Raw genomic sequence first — 20,329 nt, 5'->3', positions numbered from 1 at the left:
CCACCGAAGAGGCAACATCTTGGGCTGCTCTTCCGATTCAATATCCTAATGCCTCTTCCTAGAAATTTATTCTGTTTGCAGTGCTGTTTGCTTGGTGCCTCTGCATATGGTGTCTGCTCCACCACCCTCTGCTCCCCCTCCCCACCCTACTTTGTATATACCCCCCTGGGGCTCTCTTTTCGTGGGGCAGCAATAATATTTTGCAAGTGTTTCTAAACAAGCACAAAGCCATGTTTCAACAGCTGTAGCCTGTAGTCCGTAGTCGGAGTGTGGTTCTGGTTCTGGTTTCGCTGCCGTTTTTATTGTTATGTTCCACTACTATTACTCCACCCTCTCCACCACCCCCCCTTCCTTTGTTAGAAGCTCCCCTTGCACCCGCTGCCGTTTGGTAAACTTTTGCTGCACATTAAAGCAATTTGGCCAACATTTATAGACTGATTTAATAGAATCTAAGGGAGTGGTTTGTCAGAGGGGGGTGCAGTGGAGCAGCAAGGAGAGGGCTCCACTCCACACACAAATGAGATATTTCCACACAACTGAACAGAGCAGACTCTGTGTGTCTGTGTGCATTTGGATATAATTGTTTGACTAAATGAGTGCGCTCCATCCCCATCGCCACTCCCTACTCTATATGTTTGTGCCCCCAAATTGTGCTACACTTCGCTTAACGCTCACACATATGTATGTGCAGAGTGGAGAGTGGAGAGGGGAGATTGGGGAGGCCACTGAATGGGGAACAGAACAACAATAATTATGGCAAGCACCCTCAGACCCCAACCGCATCTCCATCTCCATGCCACATCCCAAACGCATCTCCCCTCTACGTTTAGGCGAATTACAGGGCTGTGAGTGGGGGCTAGGATGGGGGCAAGGGAATTCATTTAATTCCCTGTCGTCTGCTTCGATGCGTGCGTCCCTCCACTGTGAGGGGATAGAGCCAAATTGATATGACTCTTGGCATTGTGCGCTACCAGATAGCCATGTAAGCTCCTTCTTCTCTCGAAGCTGTTCCCATAACGAGGATGAAATTGAAGTCTAAACAAACAGAAATCATTGAGCAAACAGGAGCTGGAGGATGCGGGCAAAGATCAGGCCAAGGAACAGCGCCCCGAACAGAGCACATAAAAATAAAAGTCCCCGCGAGTCTCCATGGAAATTGAATATTTAATTATGCGTCGATGGAAATGGCGTCGGAACTTGGTGACGAAAATGGGCCCAGACATCATGAGGATAATGAGGAGAGGGAGGAGGACGCTAAGATACGAGGCTGGAGCGAGTCGAATTTCTAGCAGAAGTCAGAGTCGGGGCTGGAAAAGTCTGAGGAATGTTTACAAGGACAACAATTGCGAGACTGCTAAATAATTTATTCCAATTTCGGAGAGATTTTCACAAAACCAAAAAGTTAACTTTCCCAAAAGAAATGCTAATGTTTTCCCTAGAGGGAGAGAGGAGGAGGACATTAGACATCGGGTCACAGACATCCGATGGGAGGGGGCTATTTCTCGGTTCATTTTGAGGGAAAACTAAGGGATTTATTGGGTAGATAAGTGAGGTTCTGATGGCTGTTTGGGTTAGTTTGGATTCAGTTCTGCTCGAGGGAAAACGACGAAGGGCGGGCCCGTGGGTGGCAGTCGCTGGATTTGAAACAAAAGCAAAGATACCGAGGAGCGGCAGACTGTCTGCGTCTGCCTCTGCCTCCATGGAGCACCTTTCGCTTATCTAAACAGTGACCTTCTCCTCATCTCCAGCACTCTCTGTGCTCCACTCTCCAGTTACCCACACGGGACTACTCCCATCACATCCTTCACCTCTCCAGGCACTGGGTTTCTGTGTCGTCTGTGTGTGTACTGCCCTGCCGCCCCCTCGTCCACGCCCCACATGAGGTATGCACCGGTACGTGAGTGCCACACAGAACTTGCCCCAGCCAAAGGGGACAGAGACGCAGCAACCAGACATCTTTGAAGGGTGTGGGGGAGGGGGAGGCAGGGAAAGCCGCATATTTATGAATGGCTCTGCTCTTGTTTCGAGTTAACGCACTACGGGAGCTTTATCAGCTCGTAAATATAAATTAGAATTTAATTTTTATCGTCGAGGAAAGGTGGCTGAAGCGGGATGCGCCCTCCTCCCCTGCCTGGGGAGCAATCGTGTGGTGCTTGGGACAAATTAGAGTGGAGTAGCGCCATGGCGACCCCGCAAGGAGACTCTGCTTCAACGGGATTCATTTCCATCTCCATTTGGCTGCCACGTGCCGCAATATTTCAAAGGCTTTGATTTACCCGTGGGCAGCTCGCAGCTCGCAGTCCCTGTCCGATCCCGATCCCAGTCCGAATCCCATTTTCAATCCCAATCAACCCCCTTGGGGCTGTTAATGGGGATAGTTCTCTATCGGTTCTCACCTGGGTCAGCGTCAGCTGCGAGGAGGCGTAGTAGGATATCCTCGAGGGACAGATCGACTCTGGCTTCGAGTAGATTGTTTCTCCGGCCTGCGTCTGGTCCCCCATCGGCAGCAAGGCGGTGGCGTAGGGCGTCGGGATGGGGGAGCTGCGGAAACCTGTAGAGTGGATGCGTTAGGACAGGGGTTAGGATAGTGGCCAGTGGTGGGTGGAAAGGGGGGCACGGGGCTGGGATAACTCACGGTCGAAGATGCTGCACGACTTCTTGGTCTCCCCGGGGTATTTGTTGAGGCTGGCGATGGTCGCGTAGGAGCCGGTGGCACTCGGTGGCCGTCCGAGCGGGTCGAGGCGGATGAAAACGTTCTGGTGGCTGCCATAGGCCGCGGTGGTGAAGCTTGTGCTGTGGAGAAGGCAGAGGAGGAGGTGTTAATGTTGAGGAGAGAGAGTAATGGAGGGGTTAGCTTACTGAAGCGAGTCCTGGCGAAGCTGCTTGCGAGCCCGCAAATACATCATGCTGGCCACGAGACCCACGGCCAGGACCAGGCCGACGGCACAGGCTGCGGCACTCAGCAAGGCAGGGCCCTGGGAGGGGGCATGGGCGGGGGCCGGCGATTGGTTCGGTTCGGGTGAGATGCCTGTTGATTGGAGGAGATGGATGGTGATGGATGAGATGCATGTGATCCCTGTGGCAGTGCGAGCGATGGTGAGACCTACCCTTGGCACAGATCTTGTTGCGCTTGAAGTGGAGCCTGGTGTCGTTGAAGCGCGGGGGTCCTCGCACCACCATGTTGACGTTGACGGGCAGCTGAAGGCTGGCGTTGCCCGTGCACGGGAGGTACACCAGGAAGGACTCGATCTCCTGCGGCACTAGGCCCTTGTGGGGGATGCTCAGCGTCGGGGTGCCCAGGGCGTCCTGGTCGTTGGCGTACTCGATGCTGATGGCGTAGGGCAGCTGTGTGGGGAGGGCGAGGGTTCCACCAGTTAGATTTGGATGGGTGGCGGTGGATGGTGGTGCCTGGTGTCAGGTCAGGTGTCTTACCGGATAGGCGATGAGGCTCTGCCAGGAGAACTCCAGCTCGTGGACGTCCGCGGGCACCGGGACGGTGAAGTGCATCGCGTATGTGTTAATGGATCCCTCGTGCACGTAGAACAGATCCGCCTCGAGTCCTGCGGAGGATGAAAGAAGCGAGAGAATCAGAAGCAGAATCAGAATGAGCGTGGGGGATGCGGATGCGGATGCAGTGCAGACATAAAGGGAAAGTTTCCTCGCAATTTGCTTTGGCACACCCCCTCCATTAGCGCGGCCTTCATCCTGGCTCCAGGACTCCCCCCCGCCCACCACCACCCCCTGCTGAGCAAACTTTGTGCATTTGCTGTTTACTCGCCCCTCAAGTCCCTTGCCAGCGCCCTTGAGCGGAAATTGATTTTCTCTTCAACACAATGGAACGGGCGAAGGGTGGAGGAAAAGGTGGCAAGGAAGAGGGGGGATGGAGTGCTGCACTAGGTGACAACACTGGCGGGTAAACAAAACCCAAAGCCCAAGACACAATAATAATCGAAATCGAATCCGTCACCAGCAGACGACGATGCGGGTCGCGGCGCAGGATCTGGGATTCCGCCAAATGAGAGAAGGGAAGGCATACTGGGGCAAGGGCTGGCCAGGGAGGGTAGGGTGTATTAAAAGGTGTCAAATGCTGTCCTAGCTCGACTCCGACAGCGACTCCCGCCACTTCATCGAGAGGTGGAATCATCTTTCATTGGGCAGGGGCGTCCTGAAGAGTTCTGGCCTCAATCCGGAACGCTTTCCAATCCTCTCGCCATCCTGCCTAACCCCCCGCTGGCAATGAAAGACGAGCTGCTTGAGTTAAAACGACGTGAAATTAAATTTCTTCATCCGCTTTCATTGTTGCTCCTCCTGTTCCTCATCCCCTGCTCTGCTCTGCTTATCCCCCCGCCCCATTGTGGTGCATTATTTACTCCCGAGTATCAGAATAAGCTTCGTCCTCTCACGCTTTTCAGGGATGCAGGGCGAGTGGTGTTTGGTCTCTTCAACTTTCCGCTACTTCTGCTCCTGGCTGTGCCTCCGCCTCCGCCTCAGACTCCGCCGGATGTTGAATGTTGCCATTCCGCTTCCGGCAGAGGCAGCGGCAGTGGCGGGGGGTAAAAGGAGTGTAGTGTGCTCTTGGAATAGAACAAAGCGCACTCCGTGCTGCTTAAAACAATTTTAAATCCAATTACAGACCAAGAAAAGCGCTTTTCGTTCGCTTTCATCCTTCAACTTGGCCTCTCCTTAAAGCATCTCCATCTTCCGACTGATCCAGCGCTCCAGCTCCATCTCCAGCCCTTCTTCTGTTTCTACTCCTATTTCCATTTCAGTTTGGATTCGTTTTAGAGTCCCAAATTGCTTTACCCCCCACAGCGTACGCTGCTCTGATGTTGCCCCAGACTCTGTGGCAGAGTGGGACAAGTGTGGCACTTTCCTTTGGCTTTGACGATGGGCGAGTGCGAGTCCTTCAGTCACCTGGTAGCTGTTTATTCCCTTTCCCAGGGAATGATCTGTCCTATCAAAACCCAAACATAGCCCACAAGTGACTCCACTGCCATCAAATATGCACTAACAGGCCAAAAGGACAGTTCCACTCAGTCATTTCTTGTCAAAGGACAAGCCCCACAAACCGTTCTGCAGAGGGTGGAAGGGTGCAAGGGGTAGGGGTTGCACTTGCGACAGCCTCAATTAATTCAGCTCCCTCATCTCGATTGGCCTCTTTGGGACAACAATCCTCAACTGCGCTTTGAGCATCCCGAATTGGCATTCCCACCTACACCTCCCCCTCTCCTATCTCCTCCTGCAAGTGTCTCCCTACCCCCCCGTTGGCCGTGTCGAAACTTTGCTCGTCTTTCATATCACGCGCTTTTCCTTCGCCCTCGACTTCCCCTTCCTGCCGTTCCTGCCAGTCGCTGCTGAACTTTTCCTGCGAAAGTTTTCCTCGCTTATGATTCCCCTCCTGGGCGGATCCCCCTTTACCATAATTATAATACCTGCGATTGCAATTGTCTGAATGACTCCGCCGCACACACGTGACGCTGCAACCGCAGCTTGGATGCAGGGAAGGGAGCGAGGAGAAGACTTGGCTGGAGCTGGAGACTAGAGAGGATTGGCTGGAGACTGCTGGAACATAGTTCTGGCAGAGCCCAGAGCACAGACACAAAATTTACATAAAAGATTAAGAGGATAATTAGTGTCATTAGTGCGGAGACAGCATCCCACTTAACCCCTCTCCCCTCCTCACTCTCTGGGGATTGCAGTGGCACCTTGTCGCTGATTAAAGCTCCCTGTGATTGTGATTGTCCTTCGAATCAGAGGCGAGAACCGCCCAATTGGCACAGATTTCGAGGCCCTCCCGCCACACCCAGCCATGCAAGGAAATCGTGATGGATCCCAAGTGTCGAGCCACCCCTGGAATGGACCTGTGAGGGATCTTATGGACCCAGAGGGTGGAGCGGGGCGGGGGCATATTAATGTGGAGATTTTCGGACTGTTTTCTATTCATTAAAAATAATTTTCTTTTGCATTAACTTTTCATTTGAGGGGAAATTTCCTCCGTTCACTCTCTGAAGGTTGAGGTCTGCGCAAAGGGGGTGCGGTGTGGGCTGAGGGGAAGCTGGTCCGAGGGGGGACGCAGGAAAAAGGAAAAGTGTGCACATCAAAGCGAAACTTGTTGAAATTGCATTTTTACGCACCCTTGAACCGGGAAAGTCTTGAAGAGATGGAAGGGAGGGGGATGGGGAGTGGGTGTTGGTGTGGGTGACGGTGTCGGTGTCGCTGGCAACGAATGCGGAAAAGAGGAAAATGCTCACGTTGCTGGGACAACAGAAGAGAACAGAAATTGAACTCAGAGGCGAAAAATCTTCAACAAAAGCGTAAGAAATATTTAATTTTTATGTTGTCGTCACTTCATAGAAGATGGGTGTGGAAGGGGCATACCATGCCACGCCCAGAGGGAGCAGGAATCGGGGAATCGAGAGACGGACTGAGGCAATCGTCGAACTTTGCTTACAGTTCCATGGCAGTGGCAGACACCGAGGCTGGAGAAGCCTCAAGGGATGCAACATATTGCTGTAGGGAGTCCTTGGTCCCATTTTCATGCAACAAGATGGTTTTGGTGCGACCAGGAGGTAGCTGGAGATGGAACTGAATGTGGGGTTGGAGCTGAGTGGAGCTGGGTCCTCGTGCAACCATGACGAGCCGTCCTTCTACTTGAACGATCTCCACATGGAGCCAGGGGGGATTGAAATGGTGGAGGTGATGGTAGGGGTTGTGTGGGTCAGTTTGTTTGATTTCAAGCTGCTTCTTAAATTTCCTCCCCAAACGAGGCCAAAAGGGAGGGGTGTTAACTGGTAGTTAAAAACATAACGAGCCATCGCCAGGGGTAAGGGATGAAAAATCGAAAAGGAGCTTCGGGTTGGAGTTGGAGTGCGACAAGGCGGAAAGAGAGGAAAACTCCGAGCAATCGAGCAGTGGAAATTCCAAAGAGCAACAAACAAAGTGGAAAATCTTTTGAGTTGTCGCTAATGAAATTCGATTTGCATGGACGGTCAGCGGTAGGGAGTGGGTGGGGGTGGGCGTGGAGAGGTGGCTCTTTGTGAGCCGCAGTTGACAGGAAGGTGCCTGTATTCATGCCCCATCGGCCTCGAATGCAATTGAAAGCCTTCAAAAGAGGGTGGAGGGGAGTGGTTGCATTCAGGAGGCGGTGCAAGTAGACGAGGGCATCAGCAGGAGCTGGAGCAGGAGTCGGTGGAGAGCCGCTCATTCATTCATCCATCAATCAAGTATCCATCTCCTTATCCATTTCCATTCCCACTTGATGTTGATGTGGATTATTTTTGGGCCATCAACTAATTGAAGTGCCTCTGATTCGGCAACTAGGAAACGGAGGGTAAGTGGCACAGGCGGGGGCGGGGGCGGGGGCGGGGCACAGCCGAAGCCTGCATAATGAGATGGAAGCCTTTATGCTCCAATTACAGTTAAGTGCCGGAAAATGCTGTGACCAGCTAAGCGACGAATGATGGACTGGCGGCCAGGAACTAGGCCACCTCTCCTCTCCACTTCTGCCCACTCCCCGCCTTTGCTCGCAATTTGGGAGTCCCACTTGCTTCTCCCTCTCCCAATTTCCATTCCGATTCCGATTCCTGTGATCCATTAATCAACCTGAGGAGCAGGAAAATCGCGAGCCAAACGACAGGCACGGCCAGGAGGCCATTCCGCTGTGGCACGTCGAATGATTCCTGCTATGTCTATGGCCGGATAACGAAGAGGGAGGTGCAGAGGAGAGGCCGTCTTGGCCTTGGCTCGATCTGGAGCCGGCGCCATCAATAACGGGAATTCGCGTGAAGCAACAAACGGGAAAACAAGAAAACAAACAAACGGAACGAAACAGCAAAACAACATGGAAAGTGGGCTGGAGAGGGTGATGGAGTGTGGGGTGTGGGGTGGCTAAGCAGGGTGGTGGCAGGAGGGGAAGGAGGCAGGAAAAGCTACTTGCAGCTGTCAGCGAGGCGGGGGTACGGCGAACGGAAATCGATTTGTGTGCGATTTGTTCTGTTTTCCCACTTCCATGCACTGCTCCAGCTAAACCTACACCTCCCACTGCTCCCCCCTTACACCCTCTCTGGTCAAGTATAATTTCAGAACTATTAATGACTGTGTTGGTATAGTGTCTTCTTGCTCGGGGATCAATGAATGTGTCCTGTTGCACTTTGTCCCCCAACTATTAATCATCGCTCAGGGTGGGAGCGGTGGTGGAAGGGGGCGTGTCAGTTTGAGGTTTGTCCCCAAATCGAAAGGTGGTTCCATTAAGGTTAGTAGGGGACTGGAACTGGAACAGCACCTCGTGGTGGCTGATGAAAATGTTCAGATGGCCGCTGACCAAAGGCGTCCGCCAAAAGGCCAACGAGAGGCAGAGGAGCAGCGTCGGCAGGGAACGGGAACGGGCTCTGAAGCAGGCCATAACTATGCGGAGGAGGCATCCTGCCTTGTGGAGCTGGGAGCAGTTCATAAATTGTCAGGGCATGTGCCCAGAATTTCAACAGCTCCACTCCGTCCTCCCTCGGGTGCACTCTTTGGCAGCCAATCTCAGTGTGTGCCCATTGAAGCCTCGGCGGTGGGTGGAGGAGACACTTCCGCTTCCGCTCCAGGGATATTGTCCTGCTGTGGCTGATTTGAATCCAGTTGCCTCTGCTGCGGATGGTGTTGCCACAAACGGCAGCAGCACAGGCGACGCGGCTCTGAAAGAAGCGTTAAAATCAAATTTTAACTGCTGCTAACAGTTACGGATGGAATTGCGGGGGATGGGATGGTATGGGATGGCAGGACCATGGCTGTCTGACGAAATTTTTAACTTTTCAGCATCCCCATCTCTCTCCTCTCCTGTTATGGGGTTTTTCAGCTCCCTCCTCGACTCCTCTCAACTTTCCTGTTTTGTTTTGCTTGCGGTTGCTGCTGTTCCCCTCTTTCTGGCTCTTCCTGCTGCTTCAGCTCCTCCTCCGCTGTCTGGAATCGCCTGTCGCCCCCAAGCCGCATCAGCGTGTCCACCACATTCGTATCTGGCAGAGTTTTGCTGGACTTTTATTGGCTGAGCTTCTGTCAACTGCCCTTGATCCTGCTCTTCCTTGTCCTGTCTACTCTGGTCTGTGGTGTTGTTGGTAGCTCCTGTCACTCCTGGCCACTCGATGGCGTAGAACACCTGGCTCTTCCCCGCTTCCGGCGTACCTTCTCCGTGTATTCCATGTTAAAGTCCTGTTCCTCTTAAATTGAAAGTGATTAAGTTTAGTTTGAGGCGAGAAGCTGCAACAGAAGTTGCAAATATTGTGGAAGAAGCTGCGGAAGGAGGCAGATTGGGAGGGACTAGGAGGGGCGAGTGCGTGGTCCTGTGGTTGAGTGATTCCCTTCCAGAGTCAACAATTTGTAAATGCGAATTTTAGAGAATTTCAGGGAATAAAAACTTTTTCCGGTGTGCTAAAGTAATTATAAACTTGAGGGGAGATTAACAGATTCCCGCATTCTGGAGGGGCGGCATCCGGGGGCGACTCCGTCAGAATTCACTTACATCACACACACACACACACATTTGTGGCATATGGAGGAAGGGGGAGATCGGGAGCTGCCTTAATAAATTTGAGGTAATATTTATGTGTTTGTTTGGCATAAATTATGAACTGGAAAAAGGGAAAAACTTTTGGCATTCGTAATGTTTGTGGCTCAAGTGGTTGGCCCTTGCCCTCTATCCCCGCTTCCCCGCTACCCCGCCACCGCTCTCTGGCACTGTTTATTCAGCTGTTTCTGCCACCGCTGCTGCCCCTCAATCCCTGCTAGTTGCGTGTGCAGGTAGCTCGAGTGGAATTCCAACTGCAACATGGGGCAGCTTGGAGGGTGGAACAGGGGGCAGCCTACGCTGTAGGCATGACAATGGAACAGTCGAGTGGCTCCAAAATGAAATTGTTGCCAAGAAGCAGCAGCAATTGCTCCACTTGCCCCAGTCTCCACGGGAATGCTCTCCTCTTCTGCATCTCTTTCTCCACTTTAATTCCTTCTCTTCCTTTTTCTAGCCGCAATAAAAATCGAAATCGGAAAAGTTTGTAGCCTTCGCTTGCCCATTTCCCATTTGCCATTTCCCTAGTCTCTTTTCTGGCTCTGAACATTTTGGAATTTTAAAGTTTTACAAGCGGAAGATAGTTGTGGCAGTGGGCGGAAAGGGGGTGGGGCGTAGCCTTCGAATTCTGCGGCCATTTTAATTAAACTTATCTGCGGCCAACAAGCGCCGCAGGATGCCAAGAAGGCACTTGATTAAGAGGCAGATCAACATCAGCATCACCATCACCATCTCCATCATCGTCATCATCATCATATTCCAGAGACGGATAAGGAAAAGGATTCACGTCTGCAGAAGGGGGACGAATCCTTCGGCATTCGAAGCCATTCAACGAATGCATTCATTAATAATTCAAAAGACAAACAGACGCAGGCGAATGTGAATGGGAATGCGAATGGAAAGGGGGAAAGTGGGTCTGCCATGTGTATGTTTGCTTTGGGGGGAGTCTCTGTAATGTTTTAAGTGGAGCAGCAGACAAACAGCCAGCAGGGCGCACTTCCAAGAACAGCTCGCGAGGAAAAGCGGGAAACGCGAGGTCCCCTTTGCGGGTAGCGGGTAGATCCAATCTTAGTCAATAACATACTCGTTGTACCGACTTCGACTCAATCATAATCAAAGGAGGGTACGACAAGGAGTACAGCAGAAGTTACTGTCGAACATTTTCTGCTTAGTCACAAGCATCGCCTGGCAGTCTGCCACGCCCCCATCTCCATCTCCAGCTGCAGCTCCGATTCCAGATTCCATCTCTCTGCGGATCCAGCAAGTGACAAATTGAGCATTCGGCATGCGAATGGAGATGATGAGATGAGATGAGCAGAAAATGAGGCAAGAATGGGGCTGTTGGGCATGTTGGGGATGGTGGAAAACTTTTCAATTACTTGCCAGTAACTGAAGCAGGAGCTGGGGAGTAGGAGCTTGAGCAGTGGAATGGGAGTGGAATTCTAATGAATAATAATCTTTGCAGCCGTAGCCACTCTCCAAACCTTTTCCATCCATTAGTCAACACGTTCTGCTCGTTGGACGATTGCTCGCAGGAACAATATTTACTTTACTCATGCCGAGATTCCCCCACTGGCGGCAGGCAATTAAAAGGACATCGATGGACTGCCCTATGACCTCCTTCTTTCAATTGCCAAGTGGCTTTCGTTTCTAATTGAATCGTAAGCCCGAGTCCATTCCGGTTAATACTCTATTCCTCCTCGGCACTCCACTGTGTTTGCTCTTAGTTTTCCTCCTTGCAAGGAGTTCATGAACTCTGCTCCGACCGGGGGAATGTTTACTTTGAATGATTAACTGCTTTCTCAGCTCATTTCGTACTCAGGAAACTTTGGACCGTCTCAAAAATAGCAGAAAACACTGTCCCCAGAAGAGCCAGAAGAAAAGTGTGACGAGTATGTGGATACAAGTACAAGATACAAGTCGAAGGGTATAATTCGCTTCTGAAGGAAGAGACCTATTTTAAATATTAAATTTATTAGATATATAAATAAAATTAAATATTTGTGTGACCCTTCAATGTGTGCCTGGTCAAGTGCCCAATTTGTCCGCTATGAAAAGTGCTGTTCAGTGAACAAATTACAAATTGTCAGTACAAATTAGCTGCGAAAACAGAAATACATCGATTTAGGCCTCCGCCGCGGCCACCGTTGCCCTGGAAAAACAATCGCAATCATTTCCCATTTACAGGGACAACAAAAGGAAATGTCGCTCGTTATTTTTAATCAGCTATCAAAATTTATTGCTGAAAATTTGTCTGGCCGTTGGGCAGGTGTTTGCCCCTGGCCCAGGGCTCCCCTGCGTTCCCCTGCGCTCCCCTGCGCTCCATTGTGCTCGACCGTACTCCGCTTTCAGTTCTGGCTTCCTATTACAGGTTCATTATAATTTGCGCGGAGTGGAAATATTTTACGCGAATTTAATAATGTTGGGGAATTGGGCAGCCACATTAAAGCTAATGGATCTGATACGGGATGTTAGTTATGCTTTCCGTGTTTTTCCTTGTTGCGGATGGGATGTATCGGATGTATCGGATGTATCGGATGTGCGACCGAAATGAATATTTGATGGGGATTTTGGCTCAGTCAGAGGCACTGAGGCAAAAGCTGAATTCGGTTTTTGCATTTGATTAAAGATGGTTTTAATGTGGATTTAAACATGTAGCTTTAGGGCCAGAAAATGTGCTATCATTCCATTTAAAACTGGTCTACAGGAACCAACTTTAAACACACAATTTTGATAGAGACATACAAAAGAATTTATAAATATCTGTATACATTGGGAACTTGCTTTATTCTCAGTCGAAATGTCTCAGGCATTGGACCATAATCATTGATTTATGGCCTTTCCTTTACAGTCAAGTATATTCTTTTCTTTATAAAGAACAAACAAAATGGCCATCAAACCTCAGAGCTCTGCCTCTCTGGCTGTCTCCCCTCCATTCGTACTGGTGGATAAATGTTCCATCTCCTTGATTTCATGAGGACCCTGACTAATCTATGCATATTTCTCCAGCACTTGCAGGCAAAGACTTATTCCAGGAGTCTCATTGTAGTTTGGTCCTCCGTTGTTGTTCATATTGTCCCTTGCTGTTGCGCCTGCTGGCGTTGTTGTTGGTGGTCCAAAAGCACTTAGTGGCCATTCAATCAAGAATCCACTAAGTGGAGCTAGTGGACAGGCTCAATGGCCATAACGAAAGCACGACCAAAGGAGCGTCTGGGTCTGGGTCTGGGTCTGGGTATGGGTCTGGGTATGGGTCTCCTCCACTGAAAAGTGTCCGAGCGTAACATCGGATTTGCATAATATTCTTTTATGGCGCTTACGTTTGCGGTCGTGAAACCGAACCCGGACAGCCGAGTGGGTGCTTGTTTGAGGGGTCATTGGCTTGGGGGGCGTTTATTGAGTGGCTCTTAATCCATGGCATATTTCAATTAGTGTCAACTTTTTTCTGATTTCTCCTCCCGTCTTCCACCCTTACCCCTTATCATTTCTTTACTTTGCATTGCTCTAATCTGTGTATCCACAAACACTCACACACAGACACATAAGTACGAGGCGTTGTGCATGAGGGTTGGTCACGCAAGGCTGCGGTGGCAAAAAAATAATGTTCGAAGAGACTGTAAATCTGCCGGCGCGTGTGTCACATCTTAGCTGCTGACTTACGACTGGCAGTGTACCGTGGAAATTGTATTTTATTCTGAATCTGAGTAGAATTAAGTTTTGAAGTAAAATTTTATCCGTTTTCTCTTCTCGAACGATAAGTGTACTGAGAGAAAAATGGACTCATAATTAGTAAAACACACAAAAATGTTCGGTTTTAAAATAAAAGAATAGTGAAATACAATATAGATAATAAATATTTTTAGATATATAATTTAAAAATAAAACACTTTAAAGTAAATATTATATTAAATATTTAGGTAATATAAAATTTAATTTAAATATGATGTATACATATCTAGCTAAAAACTGAAATACATTTTGATCAAATATTTTACCAGAAGTAATAACAGGGCTATTCCCTCGGGGTGTACCGTACTGTATGGGATTAAATGGACCTTTCTGCCTGATTCCTATTCCATTTTATGCCTTCAGTTCTCGGCTACTGACTAAGGTGACAATAGACGTCTGAAAAGAATGCAGAAGAATGTTTTCTTTGAAATGAGCACACCCTCAATGGGTAACCATCGCATTATAGAGTACAAATATTTGTATAGTTCCTCGTTCCACACATTCCCAACCCCTCTTCACCCCCACACTGCTTCTTGTATGCGTGTGTGTTGAACAAACCCTTCAGCAATCAACTCGAAATGCTGACAGGTAGTGTGGTAGAGGGGGAGGGGAGGGAAGTAATCTCCGCTGACTCGCTGGCATTTCTCTGGGATTTCATATCAAAGGTGTTTCATTACGGAAAGTAGACGGAGGTGCTGCCGTGGTGCCGAGGCATCGGATGGTACAACCCACGTCTCTGTCCGTATGTCTTGCTTCCGGAATTTCCTGCATTACTGCGGGGCCTTAAAGCTGCTCCCCGCCGCCCATCGATAGACACAGACACACCTCGCAGCCACGAGTCGGCTGTTGTCAAAGGTCCAAAAGCCAAACCTTTCCCATCCTCGAGGGCCAGTCCCTTTTTGGACAAACCGCAAGCTCATCAGCAGCCAGACGACTGCGTCTCCGACTCCGATTCAGACTGTCGTTTGTTTACATAACAACGGAGCAGCGAGGCGGTCCGAGCCACGAGTGTGGGCACATGCGCACTAGAGGAAGGACCAATCGCCCATACCACTCCCCTGCAACTGTTGCTTCTCTTTTTGATTGCACTGGAGACTAGCACTAATCCAATCTGGCCCAATCAGCCGGAGTACGAGTGGAGTGCCTGGCGCATCGACTAATTGCACAACTAACGGCCGCAGGCATCGCCAATAGATTGGATTTGCAGCCAGACATTTTGAGGGACCTGTCCAACACCAGCAACAACGCCAGCACTAGATCCCGCCGTTCAGGTTCAGTCCCTCTGACTGACTCTCTGGAGAGCTATCAGCGATACTGAACTCCCAAAAAGGGAATTTCATTCAAGTGCGCTGATAGGTAGGAAACAGTTCAAAACCATTACAGGTCCTTCTCAAAGTAATTGAAATTTTGACGGGCCTAAACCCTTTTCTGCTCTGCACGTGGGGCACGTGACTTAAATGGCGGCCATTAAGCTGCAACTCCACTGATAAGAGACCACTAATCCCACAGCAGTGCTCTTATCAAGCATTTCACACACACACACACACACACACATCCATTTCTATTTCCATTTCCAATGCGATACCCCACAACTCATTCCACTTCCTGGTAATGAGTGCAAAAACAGCTGAAAGTCTGGGAAAAGCTGGAGATGATGAAGAAGAGAAGCGCATGAGAGGTCAAGCCAGAGAACCCCAAACAAAGGCAGCAAATGGCAGTGCTGAGCCGTATAACGAACACAATAAGCAGCCACAGTAGTACACGGAGGTGGAAGAGTGCTAAATAGTTGCAGGAGTTACAGGAGCTGCTGGAAAAGCTGGCACATAGTGCCAAAGTTCACACCAACCCCATCAGAGAGCAGGCAGAAGGGCGGGTTGCGGATAAGGATAATAATGCGAGAGTAAAAACAAATACGCGGGACTCGATCTGTGGCAGAGACTTAGCCGAGGCCGAGGATGCGTGCGAGGGGCAGCCACGCGAGCTACAACAAATAGAAAATGGAATCAAATAAACAAAACGAAACAAAAATGAAAGGGGAGGAAACTAAACGGAATCCCCCTAATACGGCATGTAAACAGAATGGGCACGTGACCTGGAAGGGAGCAGCACCCGACCTGGCAGGGCAGAAGGAGGATGGAGGATGGAGGCGGAGCCTGGACAGCGGGATAAGCAACAAAAGCTGCCGAGCGGCCAACAAATTGCCGCATGAAAGTAATCCTGACAGGCTGCAGATTGTTGCGCCATCATAAAACCCCGTCGGAGGTGGACACGGAGACGTCCACGGACATTGAGACGGCGCCAGGATCCGAAAAGCGAAGCACTTTGCGAGTTGGCAGACATTGTAGTACTGCCCTACCCAGAGGGGGTTTAAGAGGAGATGTGCATTATTCACATCAGCACTGACCACACTGCCCGCCCATTGCCATCGCCATTGCCATTGCATTCCGCATCCTCGGCTCCGCGTGCATCTGCAGTCCTCGAGTCCTGGCTGTCAAATCAAACATCTCCGGAGCAATATCAAACGGGAAGGCGAGGAAAAGACGACTGGCCAGCGGAGGAGCATGGACGTTCTTCGTTGCATCCTCGCTGTCGAGCCACTTTTCCATTTTCTGCCACTTCCGAAGTCTTCCTGCATTGCTGCCACACCCGGCTGTCAGTGGGCTTCCAGATTCCTTTGTGCTGTGTGAGAGGGAAGAATCTTTCCTTTGTAGAACTTTCATTCATTCATTTCGAATTTCTTGTACTGTCCAGTTCTGGCCAAATGCCAATGCCGATTGTTCGATTCAATGTCATTTCATATTACGAGCATAGGTATGTAATAGAGATCTGTATGGCTCTGTTCAAACCATATGAGTGCGACGCACAGAATTGTCTCAAAGCAAATGCCATCGAGCATCATTGTTGGCTTACGCTATTGCCTGTTTTTTTATCTCTCCTCTGGTTTAACATTTATCGGCCTTGCGTTTATTAACCTTTAATATATTTGAATAACTAATTCGTGCGTTATTCGTAAGTTGAAAGTACAACAAAGTGGCATAACTGCGGAACACACTTTATAAAACAAGCCTTGCAAGCCCTAGTCCATTGCAAAGTGCCACTGAAACAATCACAAGCAAAGCAGATAATCGTGCGATGGATAAGATTTGTTATAGCCCACACATCTCCTCATCTTTGCAGATATTAGTGTTATTGCCGAGCCAAACTAGAATCAAAGTCGCAGCGAACTTTCAGTGCCCCCAAAAGTCAGCCAAGGAAATTGCCTGCTGCCTCGCCCACCATGCAAAGCGGGAAAAGCGCCTCGGGGGTGTCGGAAGTGACGGGAAACTTTCATGGCCAGACCAGACCAGGCCCAGACTCGAGGAGAGGCCAGCACTGGACGCAGTCAACTGTCAGCCAGGAGTTGGGAGGCGGCCAAGGAGGAGACACAGAACACAGCCGCAACATGGAAGATCTCTGCATGGGACGAAAGAAAGGAGAGGGCGAACTTCTTTGCCGAAGCCTTTTATGGGTCTCCCCAGCTGGATGTGCCTCCACTCCGATTTGGGGCACGGGACTGATGCAGGGGACCCCGAGTGGCGGAGCTGTACTAAAGTAAATGAAGCGTGACGCTTTGTTTTCCTTTGATTTAGTTTTATGAGTCTGCATCGGATGTAATTGAATTATGCAAGTTGGCGCCGCCGCCCGACGGCAGACGACAGACGACTTTATTAGCATTCGATCGTAAAGAGTATGGGATACTGGGAGATACAGGGATGATGGCGCGGATGATGTGTCTGTGCAGGCCAGGAGGCAGGAGGCAGGAGGCAGGATACGGGTGGATTCAGACATGGTTACGCTTTTTAGCAGTGATATTTGAATTTCAGATGATTCGCGCGCCACTCGCTATGAAATGAGTTGGAAAATATGTGGATGTGGAGACAGGATGCAAAAAACTCGCAGGATAACAGCACAGTCAGAGGTGGAGGCACTGCCACAAGCCGTGGCACTGATAAGCAACTCAATGAATCCGCAATTCGATGGCAACAGAATGGAGTCGATATAGGAATCGGAATCCATAATGAAATGTCACTGTGGAGTGGAACAAAGGGATGCCCAGCCTAATTGACACCAATGGATGATATGCAGGATGGCAGAGGAAGGACGCTGAAAACGGAATCCGATGAATGGGGGCGCAGTCCAACATGGGGTTGCTCTCGATTCGTCAGCTGCCTCGAAGCATTTGCAGGATCAGTTACAATATTCTGCGCCATTCCCATCCAATAATTAATATGTGGGTCGCCATGGTGCCAGGATAACTCAGGTGGAAGCCAGTCGGGGAGGGGGGAGCGGGGGTGGATTAATACGCGGGAGGTACAAGGGGGTTTATCTGTCCATCGAGTGTGCAGCTGAAGGGAATCCTCCTCTTCTGGAGGAGCTGTCTTGTCTGAGACAGACAGCCCCCTCCTGGGGCTTCCCATTGCAGTTGCATGAACTGTCAAACCGTTTGGCTCTCCACGAAGCCACGCAGGGTAAGGATGAGTGGATGGGTGGAAAGCCCCTGACAAATGGAAATCAGAAGCTGCCAGAAGTGCATTCCATTCAAAAACCCCACTCTCAATATCCTCCCCCTCCAAGGAAAGTGGAACCTGTTGGGAGCTGTTGGTGTCGTGTTCAGATTGGGTGAGTGGAGGGGCTGTGTCCGACAAGGACTAAGCTGTGTCGGACGGGTCTTTTATCCCGCATTGGAAGAGGCAGCAGCCGGACAGGAGCACCCATCAACAGGCGGACTGGAGAGGTGGAATGGGTTGCAAGGGTGCTGATTGGACAACAAATTTAGGAGTAATCTGCGAATTCGGTTAACCATCGATTGCTGCAGACATCAGCAAGGGAACACTGCACTTTTCATAGGCTAGGCTTCCACACTTTCCCAGTTCCGCCTTCCCCCTCACCGCACTCCTCCGTCGAAGTTCCACTTCCTGTAGGAAACTTGCTCGAAAATGCTCACGTATCCAGCACGTGACCAAAATGTTTGGCCGTAAACAAGGAAAATATGAAAATGAACAGACGAAGTCGGAAAACGAAGAGGAAGTTGGGAGTCCGTAATCGGGTTGATATATTTATCCTCCTGAAACTTTGCACGCAGCGGAGTCCTCTTCAAAAATTCATCAAGGAGACGCGCAGCAGTTGGCTTCTCCTGACTTGAGTTGAGAGGCGTGACCACGCCTTCCCTTGCCACTCGTACCGCTCCGACGGGTGTGGACATTAACCCCAATTGGCTAAATGGCTCATTAGGTCAGTGGGGAGTTGGCGATGCCTTCAGTCCAACAGCCCAACATTCAATGTAAAGGATATGGAGGGAAAACAATCGCAACTGCGTTGCACTGCTGCGTGGTCAGTTATCATTAGGGACCCTTTCGGGGCTTACGAGCGAGCGATTAAACCAAAGGATACAATGGATACAATGGAGGAGCAAGGCCAAGGCGAAGGCGAGTCGTAGGCGCTTCGACGTTGACCTGGCCCACTGCGAGGATTAAAATCCTCCCTGCTATTCAATATTATTAATTGACAACATGGAAACATTCCGCCGAACCGTGCGGACCCAAGCGTGCCTTAAAGGACCCATAAACATATCGGTTACACTCGGGCTGTTGTCCAATTGGAAGTCATGTCCGGGATGTTTGATTAGGGACATCGAAAGGTGCGGCGCGGCTCTGGATCAGGATGAGCTTATGGCCAGTGGAAAGTGTCTCCTCCGCCTGAGCTCGAGAGTTGATTAATTGGCCATAAACCAAACGATTATCATTCCCACGCCGAAAGTGGGGGATACACAGGGTAGATCTCATCCCATCCCAGTCGGACAGGCCTCTTCCCTTTCGACGCTCGAGTACCAGACAACGCTCTGGATTAGACGACATGGGGCATGCTGTGGGGGTAAATGGCACTTGTCGCTGGCTGCTGCTCTCTGCACGGGGGAGCATTTCTGGTGCGAATTCCATTTCCATTCGCCTGGGCACCGTTTACCGTTATGATTGCAGAGGCAGACTTCCTTCGTTGCGCGCTCCGTTGGTCGGTCGCTCCGTCGCTGTCGCTCCTCCAGCTGGTGATTTCCCTTGAAGTTGCCCCATAATCAAGGGGATGTGTGCCGCCCGGTGAGGTGGTTGTGGTGTTGTGGGGTTGTGGCAGAGCGCCAGGCAGTAATTGCTTAATTTGATTACGTGCCGCCGTAAAAAGCAGAACAGGAAATTTGCACACACACGGAGAAGGTCCGTTCGGGGTAATGAAGTTTGGATGGATGGATGGATGGATGGATGGTGAAGGTGGAAGGGTGGGTGGGTGTAAGGGTGGTTGGAGGGTGACTCCCCCAATCCCCAACCGCAGTCTGGCAAGCCCCCTGCAGGATGCGAGCGACTTTAAACTTTATCGCAGATGGCGAACAACTCAATTCATGTTTCGGCTGAGCCTTTCGCCGCCTCCACCCGAATGTCGCAGGCAATTTGCAACAAACAACAAACAAGTCGGTGAGCGGGAAAAGGGCGGAAGGGCAGAAGGGGGGGGGGGGGGGGAGACGCAGGAGGAACAATATCGTCAAAGGATCGAAATGGGAAATGGGATACTGTTCGCTTCGTGCGATAATTAGAAGCGCCCCCGTGCACGCTCAATTAGAAGCTTGTAAGCTCCAACCTGGATGGGGGGATGGGGTGTGGAGGAATGGGACGGGTAGTACACGAACATGGAAACACTCTCTTCCACAGAGTCTCACGCCCAAACCCACAACGTACCGTGGCTGCAGCCTCGATGCAGACACGCGATGATCCGAAGCAGAGCTCTGCAGGGGAGTCGGGGTCGGAGAGGCTTGAATGTCTTAATTAACTGTTGGCTGCACTCCGGCAAATAACCAGGCCAGAAAGCAGGCAAAATCTCGAGCTAGACGGAAGAGGGATGCCAACCACATAGAGCATCCTGCCGCATGCTCGGAGAGGTTGAATTCTCAGTCGGTAGTGGGCTTAGAGATGGCTCCAGAAATCTGCATTTAAATACGAGCAAACGAACTAACATATGTTATATATATTATTTATAAGCAAT

At 50.4% G+C, this 20,329-nt stretch overlaps 1 protein-coding gene across 1 annotated transcript; it reads right to left on the bottom strand.

Moving 5' to 3' along the window:
* Positions 1 to 835: 835 nt before the first annotated feature.
* LOC117183524 (inactive tyrosine-protein kinase RYK-like) lies at positions 836 to 15,873 on the bottom strand. The gene is made up of 7 exons (XM_033377541.1): positions 15,672 to 15,873; positions 3,433 to 3,560; positions 3,108 to 3,345; positions 2,860 to 3,028; positions 2,636 to 2,793; positions 2,397 to 2,551; positions 836 to 856 (listed from the first exon to the last, which is right to left on the bottom strand). Exons 1-7 carry the CDS (start codon positions 15,871 to 15,873, stop codon positions 836 to 838), a joined length of 1,071 nt encoding a protein of 356 aa, XP_033233432.1.
* Between the last annotated feature and the right edge of the window lie 4,456 nt (positions 15,874 to 20,329).

Source organism: Drosophila pseudoobscura, chromosome 3, assembly GCF_009870125.1.
Source record: "Drosophila pseudoobscura strain MV-25-SWS-2005 chromosome 3, UCI_Dpse_MV25, whole genome shotgun sequence".
Classification (NCBI taxonomy): Eukaryota; Metazoa; Arthropoda; class Insecta; order Diptera; family Drosophilidae; genus Drosophila; species Drosophila pseudoobscura.
This window is presented reverse-complemented; position numbering and strand designations above follow the sequence as displayed.